This window comes from Myripristis murdjan, chromosome 1 (genome assembly GCF_902150065.1).
Source record: "Myripristis murdjan chromosome 1, fMyrMur1.1, whole genome shotgun sequence".
Lineage (NCBI taxonomy): Eukaryota > Metazoa > Chordata > Actinopteri > Holocentriformes > Holocentridae > Myripristis > Myripristis murdjan.
This window is the reverse complement of record NC_043980.1, coordinates 18,488,614-18,513,403: the sequence shown is the minus strand read 5'-3', so window position 1 is coordinate 18,513,403 and position 24,790 is coordinate 18,488,614. Positions and strand designations below refer to the sequence as shown.

General features: G+C 41.2%; 1 protein-coding gene across 3 annotated transcripts; it reads right to left on the bottom strand.

Annotated features, from left to right (window-relative positions):
- Positions 1-32: 32 nt before the first annotated feature.
- On the bottom strand, positions 33-22,898 carry pdcd4a (programmed cell death 4a). 3 transcript variants are annotated; one of them, XM_030050581.1, is made up of 12 exons: positions 22,690-22,897; positions 22,436-22,576; positions 15,425-15,724; positions 14,789-14,886; positions 11,166-11,279; positions 10,079-10,300; positions 9,062-9,159; positions 8,392-8,506; positions 4,627-4,734; positions 3,177-3,287; positions 2,876-3,015; positions 33-1,966 (listed from the first exon to the last, which is right to left on the bottom strand). In XM_030050581.1, the coding sequence occupies exons 2-12, from the start codon at positions 22,479-22,481 to the stop codon at positions 1,915-1,917; spliced, it is 1,404 nt and encodes a 467-aa protein (XP_029906441.1). In that variant the 5' UTR covers positions 22,482-22,576; positions 22,690-22,897; the 3' UTR covers positions 33-1,914. The 3 variants fall into 3 exon arrangements, with proteins under 3 accessions (XP_029906441.1, XP_029906439.1, XP_029906445.1); XM_030050579.1 differs by having other exon boundaries at positions 22,436-22,542; XM_030050585.1 differs by lacking the exon at positions 22,436-22,576 and having other exon boundaries at positions 22,690-22,898.
- Positions 22,899-24,790: the final 1,892 nt, after the last annotated feature.

Below are 24,790 nucleotides of genomic sequence, written 5' to 3'. Positions count from 1 at the left end.
TAACCACAAAAAAATGCTAGTGTGACACTGTAAAGGGAAATATGGAGTTTTATTGAAATATACTGTCAAGATTGAGCTTCTTGTGCAAGGCAGGTAGCAGGGATCAATCTGCTAATCAAAAATAAACTGTCAATACGGTAGTACAAAGATGACTCTGTAGGAATATACCTGTATGTACAAAAAAAAAAAAAAAAAAAAAATCATTCACATGACAGGGTGGACAACTGCATGCATGAATGAGGATGTCCTGTCATATGGTTTTGAAACGTGAAATGGTACAAAATTAGTTTTATTTATTTTTAACAGTTTCCCTGGACCAGATATTTGCACTGCTGGCATAATACTGCTATGCTACAAAGACACATAACCAGGTATCCCATGTGCCATAAGTGGTGGGGGGGTCAGGAGTTGCGGCTTATTTATCAGAAAAATACAACAGTGATACTTTGGCCTCAAGCTGCATCTCATTTTTTCCTCAGGCATCAATTGCCAGAAAAACATTTTCACGCCTGCTCGGACCATAACAAGTCATCAAGGGAGATGGGAAATGAGAGAACTCGGTGGAGGAGGCACAGGTGAAAGTGAGTGATAGACAGTGATGAAATAAAACCTTATGAATCACACAACCGATGACCGAAACCAACAGCTGTGGCTGGTAGCATGCATTTCCTTTGTGCCCTCACAGGTCCCCTTCCCACCCCCGTTTCCAACACTGCTGGCATGAACAAAGAATAGACACTTAAGTGTTGTTGCCTTTTTTTTTTTCTTTTTTTTTTAATCAATGCAATATATTGTTTTCCACAATCGATACTTTGGTCAATATGTAAAACTCGTCACAAACAGTGGCAGTAAAGTCTGACCGTTTAAACATATTCTCTGTAGTAAGATTAAAATTGGTGTCGCAGTTTCACAGAAACATTCAACAAGTGCCTGGTGTAGAGACCATTCATGTCTGCATTAATTCTGCTCTTAAGCACCAGGTTAGGATGATCATATTTCAAGGTTACGTGTCCAGATGACCCTTTGCCAGTATTGCCACTTATGTGTCTGCAAAAAATGCTCAGATTGCTCATATTTATTATTATTTTTAAGAAACATTAACACCAATTCATCTTTACTCTCAGAGAACAGAGAGGGCTTACAAAATACACAAGCCCTAATCCAAGTTTCATATGAACACCCAAACAGTACCCAAACTGCTCTTGTTTTGACTGCTGTGCTTTACAAAGTGAGGTTTTACTCAGACACTGAGACATAAAGAGGGGACAGAAAAAAAAAGATGGTACATGAAGGAGTGACAGAACCACTAGAACCAGAAAACAGACAGTGTGTTGTCCTTGAAATAAACAACTGAGGCAGAAAATAAAATGCTTACATCCTTATTACTGAGCTAAATTGCCAAGCGCTTGCTGATGATACAGCATGCTGCATCTTTGCTTTTAATAAGTGCTTCCTTTTCTTTGTAGCGCAATGCATGGTATTAAAAAAAAAAAAATACAGCACAGCAGGAGACAAAAGCAAACAACACCCCAATTCATCCTCCATCGAACCCAATGGCCACCCTGCTCCTTCTCAAGCTTCAACTTCAATCATTCTTGATGGATGGGTACAAAGGCTGAGGCAAGACGGGGTGGATCAACCCCAGAAATAAAGAATCCTCTTACAAAAAAATGTCAAAAGAAATAGAAAAAAAAATAAAAAGGATGATGGGAACTTGACGCCCAGGGCTCTCTTCAGTCTACTTTCACCGAACGTCAACGTTGGTGCGCGTGATGATGTTGTAATCAGGAAGATAGACCGCCATCCTGCCCAGTTTCAGAAAAAAAAACAAAACAAAAAAAAACAGGCTGGAGGTGAGATGGGGTGTAAGAACCTGTAGACCCCCCCCTCTCTCTTGTTGCTGCTTCTTCTGGATTAGTTCTTGATTACGCCGCCGTCTCCCTCACTCACAAAACGCTTTCGCCCTCTAGTGGAGAAATAAAGAGGAGTTTAATAGGTATGCTGCAGGAGGGACACAGTATATGTCAAGCAGTGAGCTCGGCAGGTACATCATATTTTTTACATTTCACTGTTCCTCATGCAACCCAAGAAAGCAGATGCCCTTTCATTAGGGCCCGAGCGCTGAGACAGCGCAAAGCCCTATTGTTATTCATTTTTACATTTTTTAAAAACTTAATTCAAAGAAAAAACCTTGTTCTGGTTCCAGGATATGGAACAGATAAGTGAAGCCAGTGCAAGTGAAACTGGCTTAGACCATGGTTTAATGTATGTAATAGTTTGGAAAGTAGTTTGTAGTGGAAGAAAAAACAGTGGATGGCTTTGGAGACGCTGTAGTTTATAGTTGGTTTGGGATAAAAACTGTATTTTAAAAAAGGATGTCTAGTTATATGTAAACTTAAGGTGATGGGTAGAGAAGGTGAAACCAGGATTTCTGAACATGCATGTTTTGAAAAGTCTGAACCTCGAAAGGAAAGGCTTTTTAACACAGGATCTGGGCCTTCACATCAGCCTTATCAAGAAAACATGCACAGTGTACAGCTTTCCTTATCAAATGGTAGCGAATGCCCTCTAGAAAGCAGTGTGTAATGACAGTGTGTGGAAACCAAGGGGGATTACTTGAGAGAGAAATTGCTGTTGAAATTGACCAATCAAGCTTGCAGGTATTTTTCCATCTACTACACAAAAAGTGGCAAATATACAGAGAAATACAATCCATTTCTGCAAGAGACAGGTCTGTTCTGGATTGTACACTACATCTGTTATCAGAGGACACAAGTGGATAAAGGCTATACTTCACCTCTTATTCAGACATTTCTATGCAGTCATTTCATAACAGTTAGCAGTAAACAGTTTGAGTATTCGCTGCCTAACCAACCTGGAGGGACAGGCGTCTCTCAGCTGTTTGGTGATGACAGACTCCTGGTAGCACAGGTCCACAAAGGTCTCCATGATGGAGTGAGCATGTGGGACGTCGAGGTTAATTTCAGGGAGTTCGTCATACACACGCTGGAAACCCTGCATGGGAAGAGGTGCACACACACAGAAGATATCGTCACTATGAGGCTGAGTACACGTGAATGTCTGAACAAAGAACAGATTATGGTTTAGAAACTTACACTGGCAATTCAATGGAGCTATTAAGTAATATCAATAACACGTGGGACAAAGTGACTGACCCTGTTCATCTGATCCACAGTGATGAGGCCCGTCTTCCAAAAGGCCTTCAGCAGCTTCACCATCATATCTATGGCTGTGTCTCCTTTGGACTCCAGCACCATCACTATAGCCTGAGGAACCACAAGGAGATATGAGAAGTGAGAGAGAGAAGAGAGAGTCCCGAATCGTGTCCCATCAATCATTTGACAAGTTAAATGCCAATATAACAACATGATTTCTTCTTATGGAAAAGTTCATTTTACAGACGAGCTAAGTAATCAATGTTCCTGAAAAGTAAAAGCTGGATTTTTTTTAGACATATTAAAATGCACATCTCGCCACATGGTGGCAGTGTTTGCAACTTCCTGAGAGCTGTTTGGCATCAGACATCATGGCCAAAACCAGATGCAAACCCAAGAGACACAGTCAAGGTAAACACACAAGACTTTGCTCACAACATGTTTAAGTTTTTTATTTTTTATTTCAGGAATGCAGTACCTTGAAAAAGTTTAATTTTAGTGCACTGTCTAGTTTTAAGTCACAGTTTCAGTTTATGCAAAACACTTGCTGTTACATGTTAACCTTTCTTATCTTTTACTCTGATGTAATTAAGATTGTGATTTAGTGCCTCTGACAAACTTTTTTTTGAATTTGGTGTCTTGCTAACAATGCTGAGATCAAGTCCTCCTAGTAGTCCTCCAAGTCCTCCTAGTAGTGGGACTAAATGCTATTTCTGGAGTTCTGGCTCCACTCTCTATTAGAATATTTAAGCACAATATGGCACATACAGTTCATATACAGACGACAGAGTCCGGTTCTTTGGTTTCAAAAATGTAAAGAACCTGGAAGTAAATAGAACCTGTAACCTGGAAATAGAGAATTTGCATAGTGTACCTAAACACTGCCATGATAAGAGGCTTTCATTGCAAATTCGCCATATCCATTTTATCCTCAGTCTAAAGACTGGAAGAGTCAATCAAGTTTTGTTTGTAGGTCTGACAATTAATCTGTACACAGAGATTCAAGGACCGACTGAATTATATCTGTTTCTATTTACAAAACTATTCATACAAATGTTAAACCATTTCATCACACAATGAAATGTGCTTTCAGTTAAGCAAAAAAAAAAAAAAAAAAAAAAATTGAGTGGTTGAATTATATGTTTCTCATCATAATTAAAATTTCCAGCAACATCAGTGCCAATCATAACCTCACAGGAATTGAATTTGTATTTTGTATGGAAGATACCGATGGCTCATGCTCCTGTGTTTTGGAATTGATTATGACTGCAAGCTCTCTCAATGTTTGTTCTGCAAATAAGAGAACAGCTCTGCCAAACACACAATCTCTTGACATTTAACAAAAAATTGCCTCAGCAAATGCAGCCAAACAACTATCAAAAGATTTTCTTCTTTAGTTGTGATCGGTTAATTTCCTCTGCTCGGCACCGGGAAGAGAAAAGTGTCACACCTCATAGACCAGCTCATGGTGGAAGTGGGGGACTTCTAGGTCCCGCAGACAGTGTTCTGCCTCCGAAATGTCTCCGGATACCAGGTACTCCTTAAGCAGAAGGTTCATCTGGAACCAAGACACAAACAAACATGATCACTGTAGAAATCCTCAAGTCTGCATTAAGGCCAGTGACTGCCAACAGCCATATGGCTTTGACAAACTTTAAAAAGACTTTGATTAAAAAACATAGAAGAGGGGGGTGTATACCTAACAAACCAGCATGACAGGTGCATACAATGTAGAACGTGTAGGTTGATGGAAAAAATAAGATACCTGATGAAAGGTTGCAACAACAGTCCCTGTGCAAGTGATGACAGTGTGTAGGGTTATTCTGATTGTCCTGCAGCTGAACAGCCACTATGGTCATTTAATTGGGCTCTTATGACGGCTGAGGTCAGTCACACTACGTCTGAGCACGTGTTTTTCAAAATTAAAGCACATGATTAACTCTGACGTGTGCAAACTGCATGGAGCACAATGTTTTAAGTCAGACTGAAGCAGGTTGAGTACTGGGATATGAAAGCCTGTCAAATGCAATCTCTTTTGGAATTTGCTAGGACCAGTGTACCAGATGGACAGACAGGCACAGGTGCACATGTCACACACACATGGAGGGGGGGGTGAACATGCGTGCACGCACACACACACGCACACGCACACTCCTCAGCAGAGTCAATAAAGCATGAAGATTAATTTACTTCCTAAGACATGAGGTTCTTTTGCATGTGTGTGCATGGAGACACTTTGAGGGTGAGGAGGAAGTGTATATATTGCATTTATTGCCTACATTTTATATGCATGTATTTATTTTTTTATCCTGATGCCAACTCGATATTAAAAAAGAAAACAGTTAAATCCTCTAAAATATTATCAACTTATATGTGATAGGTTCAAATAATCTAAAAACCTTGAGCAAGACACTGAAAACCAAACTGCTCCATGACAGACAGCAGTAGAGTTAGCAGAGCTCAGCTCCCAGGCGTGAATCTCTGTCTGAATGTGAGGGAAGGTGATTTTAGAAAGAGCATGCTTCAGTTCCATATTCTTCAAAAAGATAGATACAGCACTTAACCAAACAACAGGAATCTACTGTGTGATGGCTGATAAGGAAGCACTTACTGTTGCTGCCTCATAACACAAATAACTTTACATAGGAACAATTGGACTATGTAATTGTGGAATAGAACAGCTTACACTGTAGCTTTGTTTTAAACAGCTCATAACTGTGACTTCAACAGGAAAACAGGAATCAGAAAAACTTTCAAAGAGCATCTTCCTGCTCAGAGACAGGTGAGAGGGGCTGAACCTTTACAGCAGAGGTCCATAGCAAGACCCTTGCCACAGAAGTATCTCATCAGGCTGTCATGAACAATACAAACTCTAAACAGGCCTTTTTTTTTTACAGCAGCCATTGACATGAAATAGCAGAGTGAACAGGTGTTTCTAATGGAAGGTTCCATATCATGTAGATCTGACTGAGCCAGGGTCCTGGTATAGAGCGCATGCACAGCAGGCACAAGCCACTGGGATTACCCCCCACTGTGTGGCAGAAAAAAACAGAGTGGCAGTGTTAACATTAAGCTTCAGTGCCGCAAAAGCATAAAAAAACATACATCTGAGATGGGAGAGAGCTGTTGTGCAACTGACTGTACAAATGGATTCAACATGATATCAGAGTGATCTTCTCACAGACTGCCAAAAGCTGTGGAAAAGAGAAGCAAATGGATCGCTGCAATTCCTCAGCATCAAAATCAGGCACAAATAAATGTTAGGAAACCAAACTCCTGGCCACACCTTAATGTCCATGGACCACTGATTCTTTGATAAGTTGAAGGGGTTACTGTCGATTTAATTTAGGGAGATTATCGTTTGTTTGTGCTCTCGCTTTCGCAGCTCTCCCTGTTAAAAGCAGCCATGTTGCAGCATGTTCGGTCTCTCCAACTGAGGGGGAGCTGTTCCGGTGGGAAGGTGACATCAGTCCTTCATACCGTCCACCGAGCAGACTGGCTCTCTGGAAAGGCTCTGGTGCACGTAAACCTTAATGTCATTAGCAACACCTGTGTTTACGCTGCTATTTCATGTCAAGGCGGCCGCCGTGAAAGAACATTTGTATAACTATGAAAGTTTACATTTTTTAAGGCAAGTTATAATTTAAATAAACTCAACACTTTGGCCCAAACTTGACTTCTCTGGAAAAAAACAAGACTCTGGTGATGTTTTGAGTCTTTTACTGCCAATGCTCTATCCTTTTCCCTTTTCCCTTTGATCTAAACTGTTAAAGTGAGCTTTGTTTGTCAGCCTGAAAAGGCATCTGTAAAACAACCTAGTTTGGTCTGGTTCCATTAGTAAACCATTCATGCAAATGTCAACAGAAAATATTTCACCACATAATAAATGTGCTTTCAATTAAGTAAAGTACCCCCCCCCCCCCCAAAAGAAAGAAATTGTGTTGAATCATATGTATCACATCATAATTTAAAACCTGAACACTTGTGCCAATCGAAATCTCACAGGAATTTAATTTGTAAGTTGTGCCTCACAACATGAGAATCAGATCTAATGTAATATACAATGTTTTTGTTTTCTATTAGAAGGCCTCTATGAATTGAGCAGTCTCTGCTTAATTCAATGCTGCAAGCTTATTATGTCACACTTATTTATAAAACAATTAGTCACACCACTTGAGGTCCAAGTGGCGCATGATTAATGCAACATGTTTAGACCCTTTCAACACACCAGAGGTGACTCTTTGGTCATCTGCTCTCCAAGGTACTGCTTTGATTTCAGCTAAGAGCATTAACTGACAACCTAGACAAAGATAACAGCAGACAATATGAGACAATACAGTGTCAGAGCAAGGGAACAAGAGACTGGACACCTAAACTGGAAGGACTGTAAGAGGGCAAATGAGAGGATAACTAAAGAGTAAATGAGTGAGAGGGGAGTGTGGCTGGTGAAAGAGGCCTTGTGCCTACTGCAGCCCAGTGCAAGCCCACTCTGTTCTGCCTGAGGCTGGACACGACCAGGCAGGAAATCAAAACTGGACACGAGTCTGAGGGCTACTGAGGGTTACATAACATTCTAGGACTGAGGGAGGAGTGATAGATCACACATTCCTAAACATACACACACACACACACACACACACAATCGGTTAAACGTTGCATAACTTGCAATTTTACAAGATGTTCGCTTGAAACTCCTACGCACCTATGCACACCCACATTAGCATGCAAAATTCTAGAAGATGCATGTAACTCAAGGAACAATAATCATAAAGACACACAGAAAAGAGGTGGGGTGTGTGTGTGTATGACTGTGCACGGACCTGTGTTTACAGTATGTGTGTCAGTTTGAGGATTGGGTGTATCATTGTCTGCCTCTCCTTTGCCATCGATTTTGCAAACCCAACTTCTCAGGCGAGAAAAGTGTTGACACAGCAAGCCAGCAGAGGGCTGGCCTGTGGGTCTCCACCCAGCATGCATTTCTGCCTTCTGTTTACCTTACATAAGAGCAGCAGACCCAGTTGATACCGATGGTCAGGTGATCAAGAAAGATTACTAGTCAGCCATTGATTTCAACATCAGCTGTCAGCCACACCTTTCGGTCTTTCAATCACTTTTTAAAATCCAAACATTCAAAACAGTTACACATTCAATTATTTACAATGCTTCTCTATCATAATTTGATGTGCAACATTCTGCCCTGTTTGCCAAAGCTTACCTCTTTAATGAGATGCTTGACAGGTCTAAGGCCTCCACCCACGCCCCACACATTATCTAGCCGAACTATCTCTCTCTTCATGGACAGCAGCACTGCAGCTCGGTCTAAAGCCGCTCTGGAGGAAGACCACAACCAAACCAGAAATGCATGCACAAAAATGGAAACAAAACGTCACATTGGTTTGAAACAGCATGACAAGTAGAAAAGTTGCTCCATATTCAGGTTATGACTACAAAACAACCAGTAACCACACTGAAACATAGATTTGCTGTTTAAACATTATCTATTACCCCACAGCATGCTCTGTGGGAAATGAAGAAAGCCATTCATCTGAAAGAGAGCAAATGGAAGCAGTGCTTTTTCTGCACAGTAGGAAGGGGAAACCAAAGAGCCTCCCTGTAATGCTGGTAATCAGCTCTGAAGAAGAAACAACCATTTGACAAGTCACTGAAAACAAACAGCTGCACATGATGACAGCAGAAATGTTTGCTTCCTTATCTGGAAGCTCTTACAGCAATTATCTGATTGTAAAAACAACTAGAAGATTTTAGCCTGCCTTACCCTGCAAAATCATGACTGTGAAAAATAATCATACCGCAGTCACATTTAAGGCCTCTTTATCAATTCTTTATCTTCTTATCCACATTTTTAACTTTGAATCTTTGCTCACCTGGCATGGTCACAGTCCACCTTGCCCTTGTAACGGTCCAGGAATGTCATGGGAAGGACATGGTCTGCTATGGCCCTGGCTACAAACTGGCCTAACATCTGAAAGATATGAGACAAACTTTGTTACTTGTTAGATACTTTGTTCTTCTTTATTCCACTGAACAGAAATCCTCATTTGAAACGTGCAATTTTTGTAAACACAATAAAGGCATGCAGTTTGAGAGATCTGCTCCCTTAAAGTGTTTTCATATAAATTTTCTGAGCAAAACCTTTTGATATGATGCCCACAATGCATATTCTGCAGCCCTTAAGACTACATGAGGATATTTATAGCATAAATCGGTGATATGTCTATTGATAACACTTAATAGGAAACTTTTTTTTTTTTTTAAGGGCTACCAGTGTCATGTTTCCAGCAAACTGTACCTTCTCAGAATTCAATCTGAGGCTGGGAACACACTACACCATGTTTACACCGCTTATAGCCATGACTAGATCATCAAGAATGCAAGATCATACAGATCAGAGTCCATGCTAGTTTTGGGTGGTAACCATGGAGGAGGTGCAATTACAATTAATCCAGGTTAGAGCACATCTATTAGTCAAAGACTCCATTTTCATGACTTCTCAGGTCTTGACATGTCTGCAGTATAAACTGATGAGTGACTCAAATCAGAATGGGCATTTGCAGCAGCCAATGAGTATCACAGTGTGGAGAGAAAAAAACACTCCACCTCCATGTTTTATGTGTATCCATGTGCAGCTTGTGTTTTCATGAGGCTGTGTTTGCGTGGCTTTACGACTAAGATTTAGTATGATCCCATTTTAACTCAATTATGATTGTCACAATGATGGAAGAAGAAAAAGTTAATAGATGAAACCTGAATGCTAGCTATGAAACATGTGAGGGATAAACTTTTCAGTCTGTAGTGTGTCCCCTTCTATGTGCGTCTACCTGAAGTCAGAAACCTGTTTAACGGATCTGGACTCTGTTCTCTGCTCTGCTTATCCGCTCTACCTGTGGAGCCTCTGGTGTGTCCAGAATGAGGTCTGGCAGCTCTTTGAGCATCTTGTCAAAGGCCCGGGCCATGTCAGCCTGTGACAGCACCTTGCCTGACAGATCAGACAGCAGGCGGGAGGTCAGCTCTCTGTGGCTGGCCTTGCCTTCCAGGGACAGGGACACGGCCAGGGAGGAGAACTCATATTTATGGGGGCCCAGGTTGAGCTCTTTCAGCAGCATCTGAAGTGGGTGGAGACAAGGTTAAAAGTTCATTTCATTTTCATTTTTTATTCTGTACCATGGAAACAATCGCTCATAATCAATCACAAGTTTGTTATATTTGTTTCGTTCCATGATTGAAAAGGGGCAGGAAGAGGAAAGTCTTATATTACCAGCCCCTTTCTCAAAAAAATAAAGCAATAAAATAAACGGATGGTCTGTCGGTCAGTCATTTAACAGTCATTACTTATAGAAACTTGATTAGGCAATCTAACTTGCAAGCAGATGTGAATCTCTGGTGACGTGGATATACTAGGGATGGGAAGATTAGCCAAGCTGTATTCATACACGGACATGTGGGGGCACGATGCAAGCACATCGGTAGAGCAGTCATGAATAGACAAAATTTTGGGATGAATTTGAGATGCATCAGTTTTTGCGTCAATAAAATCCAATCCATTTAATTATTATTATGCCTTTATTTAGAAACATGACCCATCCAGTAATTTGATATTATTGGGTATTTCTCCTACGTTACTGAGTGGATGCCGACTGCAGTGGAGCAGTACAACTTGACAAATCAAATGTACTTCCCCCGCCTCATGTTCGGATTCATCTCAGGCTAATAGGCCCATAAGTGGTGAGCAAAATATTGGAACTTTTTTTTTTAAAGATTTTTTTTCAGAAATGCACAACCTTAGGATATAGACAAGTCATATACTAATGTGACATTTACAGCAGTGTAACAATCCATTTATTGCATCAATCATAAATCTGCCAATTCAAATTAAATCAATCTGCTAAAATCTGCCCTTGCGATTTTCTGCTACTAATTCAGCGATCTGTACATGTGACTCCATCACGTCTTCCATGCTGCTTCACTTACCTGAACCTCTTTTGTGTCTCCATGTTCAAAGTACTCCTGTACAATTGGGTTGACCGTTTTTTCCAGTTCCTTCTCATCCAGCTCTGGCACAACTGTTGCATAAACTGTGTCTCCCTTTAAAAGAAAAAAAAAGAAAATATTGCAGTCAAAACAAAACTGACATAAAACCCACAACATTCATAATCATGTACACAAATGCATTTATTCTAAAATGCAGTACTTATTATATGATCATATATTCATATACCTAATAATATTTTTTTTACACCAGCTTCATTTCTGCACAGAACCAATATCTTGCTTATTCTTTCCCATTAATACGCTGAAATGAGTTCAAGTTCAGCTCCACCGACACCCCTGCATGCTTTGAGTCACTGAGATGCACTGATCACTGCTCTGTCCAGCTGTTACAATGCCATCACTCATGCATATTGCTGGTTTAAAAATCCACACATACTCCTCAGGTACAAGACTATGCACAAAATACTTCTGCCAACAAACACTTGTCAATCAGCAGAGGGACTACACTGCTAAAAGTTGATGGTGAAAAAGCAGAGGTGCATTTTATTCAGAAATGACTGAGAAGCAATGAAAAGTCTTGATATCAGTGTGTAGCAACTGGCTGCTGAATATTCCTGCTATATTCCTGAATGTTAAACAATGCTAAAGCTAATTGCTAATTCAGGATCTCATGTTTGCTGTTTGCCTTTGTCAGGAGTGGCAGTCGAAACTGGTTCAACTCACTTTTCCTGTGAGCTTTTTGCTAGGCCTTGAGAACAATAACGAGCACTGACAAAAAAAAAAATCATCTTGGCACCGACTGAACACAAGCCTTTTTAGTACCTTCAAACTACTACTACTACTAATAACAGGAGCAGGAGTTCTCCGGCTGGTTTGGGAAAAGGGCTGGCTTCCTCCTCAGCGTGATGACTATAAGCTCTAATGTTCTGACCTCCTCTGAAACATTCAACAGACAAGGTAAAAAAACAAAACAAAACAAAACAAAAGTTTAAGGAACGACTCTGGCCAACAGTCAAACATGCTGACTCACTTTCCTGTTTTCTCCTCTTGCCCTGCAAAAGTGATCCTTGATGGCAGCAGGTGACTGAAGACAACCAAAACAATACCCAATACCTCCTCTGGCTCAAGGACATGCTCCTTCTACATACAGACATGTCTACACAAGCTTGTAGTTGTTTATTCTGTCTACAGGATTTCACTCTGTCAAATGTAAAATTCCCTGACTAAACTTCAAATTCTGATTACCTATATATGTAACATGTTTTTTGTTTTTTTTTGTCTGTCCTGTGATGGACTGGTGACCTGTCCAAGATGTTTCTCCACCTTCTACCCAATGAGCGCTGGGATTGGCTCCAGCACCCCATGACCGAATTAGTATGAGTGACTTGGAAAATGAAGGGATAAATGAGTTAATGCTTTTTCCCCCCATGACCACAACACACGTCAGATTCATATTAAAATGTCATACTGTTTTATTCTGCAGGAGAAGTGAATATAACCTGGGCATAACCTGAATGCAAAATAAATATTATGTTTAGTGAATAACTATTCACAAATTCCATACTATTCCAAAACTGGCCTCAAGTATTAAATTCCCTGACTTTCCCTGTCTAAGCTATACTTTTCAAAATTGTATGACACACAGGAACTCTGTGTCAAGCTACAGTTCTGTCTCCAAAGCTACTGACCTCCATTTTATTACATTAAGTCTTTTTTTTCCCCAGGAAGCTGCAGTAAGCGATTTCTGATCACTAGAGGGTGTTGAGGGTTCAAACTTTGTTTATGAACACTGTGTAAGTCCTGCCTCTGGGTTCACAGTAGATCACATGCACAAAACCCACAGTTAAGGTGACAAAATACTTTTAGGGGGTAGAAATGGGGGATTTATTCCACTTTCATGATGCTCCTGTTGGATTACTTGGATTATTTTGTCTCTGCATCTTTGCCACATTTTCAAACTGGTGGTCAGTCTTTCAGCTGCAAGGTGAGCTACTTTTAATGAACTTTTTATGCTGTCGCAGTGCCAATTGCAGCAACAGAAGCATTTGTGGGATTGATCTTAAATTTGGATATGTTCATCTGCAGAATATTATGAATGAAGTTGAAGCAGCGAGGGGGTGGAGGGCAGAGAAGGAGCTTATTCGGGCCGATATAGAAATTTAGAAGGCTCAAACCAGGAAATAACAGGGTGGCTTGAAATTGTACAGTGTAAAAAAGACCCACAGTGATGACTTCCACATTGCAAGGGTTCTTTTCACTGTTAAAAAATGCATTAAATGTTGCATATGTAAGTGTATATTTTGCCATTTTTCCAAGGACGCTATTTCAGAGTTCAGTCTCCGGTGCAACCCTGTCCTAGTTACCCCTTTCCACACTGCCACCATTGCCATTTCTACAGTATTCAAGGTCAAATGACACTGGCTTGCCTTAGTTTTCCAAATCTGTTATCAACTTGGACACTTGCCTTGACAGATGCTCCTTTCCCACTCAGCAGTCTGAGTCAGTATGACCATAACAGGAGACAAACATACTTGGCCTTCAGCATTTGCTTGATAACAGGGTTAAAGGTTGAAAATATGGCTGATTGCGATGGGACAGAGCCATTTGGATGAGATGATAATCTGAACAGCCTTGATACAAAATGTGTTTTGGCCCATTACGATGGACTTTGGTATAAAAGAACATAAGAATTGCAAACAGATGAGATGAATACATGACTATTCAATACTAGCTGCACAATTAACAGTATTTGTTCCCCGCTATAATCAAATATGCAGCATCAACAAGTTCACGTCTCCATTAGCATCTCATTGATAGTGGGAGGACAATTAATTATGTCATCCAAGACGCCACCATTCACAACAAGACAAAGGGCAATACATTGTGTGAGTCATTGGAAAGACGGGTATGCATATGCTCACTGTCTGCATGTGGACAATCAGCTTGTTCAGAGCGAAAGGTCTTGTTTATATTCAGTATGTGTCAGCGGCGGCTCTTCAACATCAGCACTTCTTTGCCACAAGACATAAAAGGCGCCATCCAATAAACCAGGTTTACATATATTTCTTGTGCTTCAGGTAAAAAGCAAATTCCTGTGGATCAACTGAAGTGAGGACCATTTAGACGCAACTGACAAAAGTGTAGCCTATAACAGCCATTGAGGACTCCACCTTTAAATGACGTACCTATTCCTTGTTTTTGTGACTTGAGTCTCAAGAGTCCTCGTTTCAAATCGACTCATGGCAATTTGACATAGTTCATATGTTAAGGGATAAAACAAAACAAATTTTTTTGTGTGTTTATGTGGTTGGGTCTGGCATTGTCAAGTAGGGCATCTTCAGAATTCAAAACATAATCCTAATTCCATACGAGAAATAGCAAAAATCATTCAAGTTACCCAAGACAGCTGTAGGAGGAATGTTTTTAAGTTCATTTTTATAGATGAAAAATTAAGCTGAAACTTTTCTTCAAGCAATAGGGTAACAACAACACATCTATGTGCTCTGTTTTATTGAAAATTATGTTGAGTCCAATGTCATCCAGGTAAACGTGTAAACACACCTGTGCCAGTCGTAAGCATAGACGTGGTCACTCACACTCACCTGAGCAGATTCATCATAGTTGGGGTCCCGTACATCAGGCTCTTCATCTTCATAAACCATCCCTGCAGCCCCCCACACTCCTTTTCCCCCCGCCCCACCTGGGAAACACAAAGACAGCCAACAGATTAACTGAGAGCATGTTCACGCTATTCCTTTCAAGATAAAGGCACTGGCCCCGACCACATTTTGCACTGACAATGAAAAGCAGGTTGTGCGGGGTGCACTATTTCCAAACTGGCTAGCTGCTAAAGGTGCCACCATCGCTACTGGCCACATGTATCTGCAGCTCTCACACACTCACCAGGAATTCTCACAGTACAGAATGTAATCTCACCCTTTATAATGAGAGTCTCGAAATTTGAAAATAGCAACTTTCTATGGTGCTTTCTCCACTTTTTTTCTGGATGTTGTAGTTGGCTGAACTTTCCTCATCTTTAGAAAACCCACTTCCCTGAAAAGAAGGCACTGGCAGCATTCGCAGCTCCTCTTCTTCTTTAATGTAACTGAGGCAGCAGCAGTTTCAAGATAAAAAAAAAAAAAAACCCTGTACATAGCCTAAGAACTAACACAGGATATGCACTGTCTTACTGCATGTCTGTGCTTGGCCGAAGGTGGCCTAACAGCTCTAAAATGTACCTTTTTTGGGCAGACCCCGGCCCTTGCCAGTCCTGGACTTGCGGTCATTGGCGTTGACTTTACCCTTGGGACTGTGTGGATCGCTGCCTGCCACCTCTCCCGATTCAGAAAACGAATCGCTGGTGGAATTGCGGGATGAGGACTTGCGCAGGCGGCGCTTTGCTTTGGCTTTGAGCCGAGCCTCATGGAGCGCCTTTTCCTGGGGCGTCCAGTTACCGTTCACCTCCGCCTCATTGAGCTCTTCGTCGTCACAGTAGGGACCGCCGTCCTCCTCCAGGTTCTTGTCAACAGAGAACATCCCTGTGATTAGGGAAACCAAAATGTTGACCAGAGTTAATAATAGAGCTTGGATCTGGATAGACAAACTGTACTGACAAAAAATATGCATATAGATGGGGATATTACAATACATTCTAAAGGAATATTTAGGCCTATGTTTGGCTTTGCTTGGTTTTATTGAAATAAAATATTACAATCAGGGATAAGATCAACACACACAAAAAGGAAATGCCGTTGGGGAAAATGTAGGAATGCAAGAATCTAATCAAATTAATGGCAGCTCCATGTCCAAATAAAAAAAAAATGAAATCTTGAGAGAGAAAAAGCATATGGTTTCAGAGAAAGGCAAACTTTCTTATCTATGTATGTATAAATGCAGTGGGCTGAATCTTTATGGAGCAACTTCACTGCTTATGCACCATAAAGCTGGAGCTGCAAGTCTGGCAAGGTAAACATACAGTATGTATACAAGCTTCAGCAGAGCACGTTTCCCAAGCCAAAAAAAAAAAAAAAAAGCAAACAAAAACAGCTGGGGAATATGTTTGTCTAGTGTCACTTATCTGCCTGTAAGGGATGCATTAAGGTGACAAAACAGGACAATGTTTCTGTTACAACCAGATCTGTAGACATACAACTTTAGGATGTGGTATTTCACAGCTGGAGCAGCAATACAGTGAAGCTGCAGCAGTACCTTGGGCTCTCTGCAAAGACTGCGTGGGCCTATATTTAATTGTACAGTGGTAACTCCATATATAGATTCAGATCTAGTGTATAGTCCAAACCGCATCCCCCTAAACTCTTTCATTTCAGCGAGTCTGTCAGCTGAGACCGTGAAGCTGCATTATGTGCATTGCAAATCCTGTGCATTATTCTGTATATTATTGCTAATTGTACAGCCACCACTATATTTGAAAAGGACATGTTTTGCATGTCAAGCAAAAAAGGTCACACAACTGCTCAAAACAACACACCAAGATGTCAGTACATGCACAAATACACACACATTCCTGTCACACTCACCAGCCATTCAGCAATACCAGGCGATTTTATGAAAGTCAAGGTGTCTGGTTACTAAATACAATATTGTTCTGTGTCAGATAACTATGCAGGAAAGTGTCTGCCAAGTTCAGCTTGCTTCTTTGAGGTATGGAGAGAGACAACAACAAAGTGGGAGTGGACAGTTAGTGTAGCCATGGGAGGAGGGAGGGGAACACATGGCGCAGAAATGCTGACACCAGTTTTTTTCCCTCCTCCTCCTTGCCGTCTTCTTGCTCTGTGTCCATACCAGCCAGAATGGATGTGACTACATATGGCAGTGTTAGGCTCTTCAATCACATGACCAGACTGTGGGAGATTTGGAAAGCAGAGTAGGAATCTCTGAGGGTGTAATGAATACCCAAGCCTCGTCTGCTCAGCCCAAACACCCGTCTGAGATATTATGACCCTATACATTAAAAGGACATGCAGACAACCTGGAGACCTTTGGGGGTTCAGACTCTTTTAGGGCTGCTACAACACATCTAAATTTCATATCATCACCCCTTAAAAAAATAATGCTACATATCATTATTAGTATTGATTATTAAATGGACACTGTATTGGGTATGGGCGGTAGGGACATGTCTCTACCAATGTCAAGATACTTAGTCAACCGATTTTGGCATTTTAACTCCACACAGGGTTACAAGCGGCGGGTATAACGTCTATGAAGACTTAAAGAGTTGCCAGGTTTGTGTCTTTTGTGCAAAAAGTGCACTATTTTTTTTTGTTCTGCAAGATGAAGTGAGCAGTGAGGTACCTGAATGAAACAGTTGGTATTTGTGATTTAAAACATTAGCGCTTAATGATTCAAACATCACAACATTAAAAAAATGTCTCCAGTGGATAAAACTAATATCAGTGAATTTTATTCTCACATTTCAGGTGTAAATTGATGTTTTTGTCGCTTGTCTTTTTTGCTCAAATGTCTTGGTTTTAACACAAACCAACGTTATTGCAATTTTAAAAAATGCCAAAAAGAGTACAAGTATGAGGGCATCAGGTCCTTCTATAAGAAGAATCAAAGTAAGTAAGAACTTAGATGAGCCCACAGTTACCATCTTTGATGTGGGTAACTTGTATAGCTCTTCTGTTTAGTAAACCAACATCACACCCACAACTGGGTCACGAGTTGAGTACAGTATGGCACATTATAACGTCAACATTTATACAGAAAATTAGCCACCACGCGCTGATTTGTGAATGTGATGCATCACTTAATTAGGAAAATCCTGTTAGCAACAGCTGCAGGGTCTCTGGTGAGTTCACTGGCTGTACATTCATGAGTTAGTAGAAATAAAGATAATAGTGGAAGTATCTGAGAAAATAAGTTAATGTGTTGTGTTTGTGCATAACTGTAACTCTAACTCTGTCACGAATGCAGCATTTTATTAGCTGCAGAAAACTGTGGAAGTTTATGAACTACTGTTACATACTGTGGAATTACTTTGGCTGGTTTGATTTAACGAAGCTTACTTTTGTCTCCATCACACACCAACTGATTATATTACCTGCAGGAAACACCGAGTTTATCTGGAGAGCAGACAGAGGAAAAAGCAGCTATTATTGCTATTATAAGCAGCTAGTATTGATTGTTATCCAGTGGAGGGAGTGATTTAGCAGGGGGGCTGAACACCTTTGCAAAGCACTGTATGCATGTCACATTCTCATTAAGGGCTGAACCCGCCTGAAGGTCTGATCCTAGAATCTACCGTGCTGCAGAGAGAGGAGAGCAAAAAGGCCCATGCCATGAATCAAACCCAACAAAATATACTCTCCTTTAAAGAGTCCACGCAAAACCAGAGGCTCATTGGTCACGTTATGCAACATGTGCACAAAGGAACTTAAGCACTATTAAGTACGGACAGGTAGCACCACTCCCTTGCCCTGCAAAATCTGTAAACAGCACACCACGTGTCATCTCCTCCTCCAGCCCCTGCTCTTCCCATAATGTAGGCTACAGACCTTGCCAAAACAATAAATTAGGGACTAACCTATGGCATTATGCCAAACACACAAGCGGCCAGTGGGAAATGGCAGAAAACAGTTGGGGCTGCATGCCAATACATGAGTTGCAAAAGGAGCAAAGCAAAAATAAAGCCTCTCTAGCCAACAAGTGAACTTAACTTTTTAACACTGCAGACAGACACCATGCGTCTTTTTACCACTGTTGTGCCAAGCTCACTTGTCTGAGGCATGTGGTGTGATTGTGAACACGAGGAAGTGAAACTTCTGAAAATCTGTGTGTTCCACCCTTCTTAAGCTTAATTCTCAAAGGTGGGTTTGTGTGTTTGCATTACTTGTCACAGCAGTCATTGCACAACTAACATTTTTGCAGAGATGTGTCTCTGCTCCAACTGGAAGCCTAAAAACCCACCAAGACAGACCAAAGGGATTATCAAAACCCACAGTTAAAGCATTATCATAATGTTTGTTTTGTTTTTTTAACCACCCGCATATTCAGCCACTCATAAACACACAAAAGCCAGATGCTCCAAAACATTTAGGGATCCATCCAGGCCCAGTAACATGGTGGATGTTTACCAGAGCCAGCAAACCTGAGTTGTAGCATTAAAGAGTTGAGTATCTACAGATACAGTAAGCTTGTTATGAGTGAGTGGGAAGTGATCAGTAGAGCAAAGTTTTCACATGGCTCCCACTTGACTGACCTAGTTTTCATGTGTAAATGGCTGTCTGGTGTGACATGACAATCTAGTAAAGATCACAGTCTTGCTCCAACACACACACACACACACACACACACACACACACACACACACACACACACACACACACACACACACAAACAAGCACACAGTAATATAAGCCTGCACACGTGTGATGCCGTCAACAGTGAAATTAGAAGCTACATAATGATTCGGAAAAAACAAACACCCCTACATGGCCTGGTTGTGATTAGCTAATCGGGGAGAGAGGGGTGTGGTGGGTGTGACGGCTGCCCTAAGGGGTTCAGCTGTCATTTCTTATAGCGTAACAAGATGTAGGAAAAAATTACTTATTGAGCTCACTTTGACGCAAGTTTCACACATTCATGACTTTCTAACAGTATGACCAAGCTAATCCCATGTGTGACTGTGAAAGCAATATGCCCTGAATGGCATCCAGAAATCCAGGGATTTGTTTGTTTTACCAGAACAGTAAGTGCCTCCTGCTATTTTGTGCAATGATCCATTGGCATCAGGCTGCTGGTTACACCTGCACTCATTCAATGCAAGCCAAGGCCTATATTGTGTTAGCACAAAGTTTTGGTTCTGATGAAGGCCTTCACACTGACAGCTCAACATTAAAGCTTAGACTGCATTAATTTATTACACATTTCCTTGCTTTCACCTGTTGTAAACAGATCAGGTATGTAGCTCTTTTGTTCCTCGTGTTTAAAAAAAAAAAAAAAAAAAAGAACAGATACTGACTTGGGCACTTGCCACTTAAACAGACACACAGCAGAAGTGAAGCTGACATATTGCCACACTTAAGACAAAGCTAATCCAGCTTCGCTTCATGTGGCCTGACAAAAAAATGAACAACTTGAGCTGATATTTGCACCCTTCTGCTGACTGCATTGTTTGTCTCGTGTTCTGTTACAACACAGATAAAGTGCAAGGGTAGTTTCACACAAAAGATTAGGGCTAGTCCTCTGGCCAGTTAAGATTGTGATAATACTAATTTTCTGAAGACAGACCAATAACAATATGTTCACTGATGCACTATGAAGCCCTACTTTCCAAGGTTGATTTGTTTGGTTCCTTAATTCAACAACATGCAAAAGGGTGGTGTGTATGTGTGTGTGTGGATTGGTGCATGGATTTGGGGTGGGAGGAGGCAAATAACAAAGGAGCAGGGAGCGAGACCATAACATGATGTGCACTCAGCAGGCCATGAAGAGATCAGGCTTGACATTTATGGCAACGGGTGCACTCAAAGCTTATATTTTTCCAAGAAGTTATATAAATGTTCTAACAGGTGGAGCTCTCCAGTGCTGTTAAACCAACACCATAATGTGCCCCTTGATAAGTACAACACCTATCAGAGATAGAGGACAGGCCGGTGTCACTCAAAAACAAATTTAGGTCATTGGAGCTTGAAAATAACTAGCAACACTCGAGTCTAATGACACAATTCCACTCGCTGTCCATGCATCAGCAAGTTCATCTATGGTATTTTAAGGCTTTAGTCACTTCCCATGCTGCTATAATGCAACAAGGAGTTGTTTAAGCCCCCTTTTTTTCCCCAACCCACACAATGGAGTCTTTGACCGCGTGTGACCACCACATCAACAGAGCTGCTTGATCAAGCGTGGCTGACCTTCCTTGAGAAAAGCGCTGTCAAATTCATATAGAAAGACCCATCTGTGCACACACAACTTGGGCTATTAAATCCAACGGAGCTGCATTAATCGCATTTGTAGGAGACAAAGCTCATGTGCCGTTTCTGCATACAACGTAAACACAGATTTACCCTTATACAACCCTGGGTGGAACTTATTAGTCAATGTATAGCGTCAGTGTAAACAAACATGCCCAAAATATATAGGCTACTGCCATACACTACTGCAGTTATGAGTTTGCAAAGGTCAAAATCTCAGCTCCATCCCAGTGAATGGTTGATTACTATACTGACAATGCATTTCTATTTCTTATGTAACCAGTAAATTCAGAAAAGCGTTGGCATTATGTAAGGCGTTTCTATTGGTTCTTATAGTAGGCTATACACGTCGACGTCATCGCCTGGCTGAACAGTAACAGTAGTAAGGTACACGGCGTGACTCCCATCTGGCTGCTCAGTCTATACAATGCCACTGTGCATCATTTAATGCATTCACACTAAACAAAATACACGTGCAACCAGTAAGAGGCTGCGTAAATATTCCTGTTTGTCAGATGAGGTGATTAAGTGCCAGGTTGCACACTGAGTACACAATGCATCTTCGATCTCGCCACAGTGATAAGGGCTGACGATGCTGCAAGCTTGTGGCTCATGACAACCAGCAGGGAAAGGTCGCAGCTGCTCCACATATTAAGTGCACTGTATGCAAGCTGAAGCGTGTTCATCAATTAAAGCCTGTCAATTTATGCCATTAATGATTACGCTACCGTTAGATCAGACACCCAAAGACTTGACCCATGTGTTGATAATACGAATTAGCAGAGTCCAAGCAGCCAAAATTAGGAAGCAGCTGCGATAGCTCGCACTCGTCCAACCTCCAAAAAAAAAAAAAAAAAAAAAAAAAAATCACAGAGCGCAGAAGAAGAGCCTCGTGCATGCTAAGCCAGTGCACAAACACTTGCCAAAGCGGAAGTAAGCAGTGCAAACCAGCCAATCAGAAGGCCGAAAGGGTTAAATGTTGAGCGAAAGAGCCAAACAACGACGCATATCAAAGCGCTGAAACAAAATGTGCCGTGCGTGTCCTTCTATTGTCGTTTAATATAAGACCGCACGTCGAAATGGCACAGCGGCATGCTGCTGAAACGCTGCACAAGTGGCTGTGGGCTCGAACTGGGCTGCGGAGCACATGGTGGAGCATGGCTGGTACTGCAGCCCATCCCTTGCAGGGACAATGGACCACGGAGAGCCCGCAGGAGAGGCAGTGTTTGCTCCCATTCACACCACTCAGGTGGCCCTAGCTGCTTGCACAAACGTCATACGAGGCCAGCCGTGCTGCATTAATTGACTCACCGTCGTGTTGCTGAGCCGAGGACCATGTCTGCACGTCGGTCGCCATGGCGCTCTCAAAATGCTCGTCTCACCGACTAAAATCCTCTCTGTGCGCTCTTCCGAGGTGGCTTAATCCCCAAAAAGCGTGCAACAAAGTGAACACTAAATAAATACACAGCTTTAGGATAAGTCTTTACACAAATTGCACGTGTTGGTTAAAAAAAAAAAAAAGAAAAGAAAAGAAAGAAAGAAAGAAACCTTCAAGTCCTCCTCACCTTTTTAAATATTTTCTTCTTGAATGCTTCAAGCTCGAAGGACAACAAAATAACTTGACGAAATGAAAATGCAATGGAACAGAAACGAAACGGGCAATGCAGACAGCGAGCGACCGTCGCACCGTGTTCAGGTTGTGTCCGAGTGGACGAGCTAACTAGCGAGCATTTCAACGAGCTGCGTGCAAGATAAACAAAGTCTGTTTTTAACTTTGGAAGGAGCGAGCAGAGGGAATCACGTGGCGAAAACGCGGATGGGGAGTGGTCAGCCGAGGGGGTGGGTGCTGGTCCGAGCTGGCCAATCACAGCGCAGGAAGAGGCGAACGGCCATTATTTACAACGGGGACCAACATGTCTGTGTAGCTCCTGTGTAAAGCAAAGTATGCATGTGTAGCCCGTTACTCACAAGGTAAATAAAAGGCACCGAAAGAAGTTATAAGTTGTAGTTTTGTATCACAACATTTAATTCACTTTTTGCACTAGGGAAAAAAAATCACAATTTATATAATACAAAATACAGTATAGGAACAAAATACTAAAATAAATAAAAAATAATATAAACTAGTTGTAATAGGCCTAATCATAATAATGCCTTCATGATAAAAAAATAATTTCCACATCACACCTCTGTAAAATGTAACTTTTCTGTTCTCATTTCCCTTTACAAGTCAGCTCTAGCTCTGCCACTGTCCTCTTGGTAGGCTAGTTGTGATGGTAGTTTCCATTATGTATTATTTTATTTATGTATTATAGAGACAATCAACATCATTTAACATTTTTGTAAATGTGCCAGTGTTGGCAACCTAGATAGTTTCTGCCGTCGCTCTACACAATGTGAATTATCTTTTAAAAACAACCACAACAGGACGTTGTTATTAGATTATGAATATGTCTTACACCCTTCAATTCCTTCAAGGACAAGATTTACGGCAGTTTTGGTAAAGTGGGTCCCAGCTATGAGCTACTATAGTAGCTATGAGCTACTATGAGAATTTTGGTAGGATTTATATAGTTCTCTCTCTCTCTCTCTCTCTCTCTCTCTCTCTCTCTCTCTCTCTCTCTCTCTCTCTCTCTCTCTCTGTGTGTGTGTGTGTGTGTATGTGTGTCTATGTTTTGTTTTGAATGAGTGTGCATCAGAAAGAGGAAACACATGACACCCTGACAGGCCCCTGACCTTCTTTGGACCTTGAGGATTAGTAGCAGGGACCTTTATCCAGCTGTGTGTTGTTGACATGACCCAGTTTACCACCAACTTTGACAAAATGTTTTACCAGCTAACTCTTACATTTTATGGATACTTTCTCTTGCATATCTATTTGAAGACACAAAGTTTTCTTTAAGGCAGTTTATTGTTTCTGGATCTGTTTGTCAAGCCTTAAGAGGTCCAGTCCTATGTAATGTTAGTTTGGCCCTAAAATTATGCCAACAATTATGGTCATTTTCTTTGTGGGGATTGCTGCACAGAAGTAATGTATGTGGCCACTGTATGCATGGAAAATGGATTCTGGTTTTACAGATGTTTGGGTTTTTGGCAGCGCATCAGCCTATTTCAACTCAAAGCAGTCGGCCTGCTTGGCCTCTTCCTGTGTCAGTGTCAGGAGAATTTACAGCTTAGCCACTGGATTCACTCCATATGGATTTTAGTTATTTCAAAATATTCTCGGTGCATATGTGGATTGAGCAAAAAAGTATTCAAAACAAATTTGTCTTGTTACAAGAAAATATTTGACTACACATTTCAGCAGTCCCAATTTACACCAGCAGATGGTGTTGAAAGCCTGGACCACAATGTTTGTTAATGGGATGAGCAGTCAGTTGCCCCCAATATTTTACCAATAGGCCTATCAGTTACCAGTATCAGTTAACTATCAATTAATTCTCCCTTGATGCAATTAGAATGGCAGCAAACATAGAAATCTCAGTAAGTTGTTGGGAGGTTTTCCATTCCTTTCCCTGCCTCTCCTCATGCCATGATTTTTCTTCTCCTACACCTACTGGCTGTGCTTTTCAGCTGCGTTAGAAGTTTCCTCCATTGCATCATAGTTGGACCACAATAACAAATCAGCCTTAACTATTTCTACTGGGACAGCAAATTGTCCCCAAT

Excerpts from the sequence above, each read along its gene's own strand:
- pdcd4a (XM_030050581.1), bottom strand. The coding sequence starts at position 22,481 with ATGGCGACCGACGTGCAGACATGGTCCTCGGCTCAGCAACACGACG. Across the intron at positions 3,288-4,626 it reads ACCATGAGCTGGTCTATGAG|GCTATAGTGATGGTGCTGGA; the intron begins GTGTGACACTTT and ends GTGGTTCCTCAG. Across the intron at positions 1,967-2,875 it reads AGAGACGCCTGTCCCTCCAG|AGGGCGAAAGCGTTTTGTGA; the intron begins GTTGGTTAGGCA and ends TTTCTCCACTAG.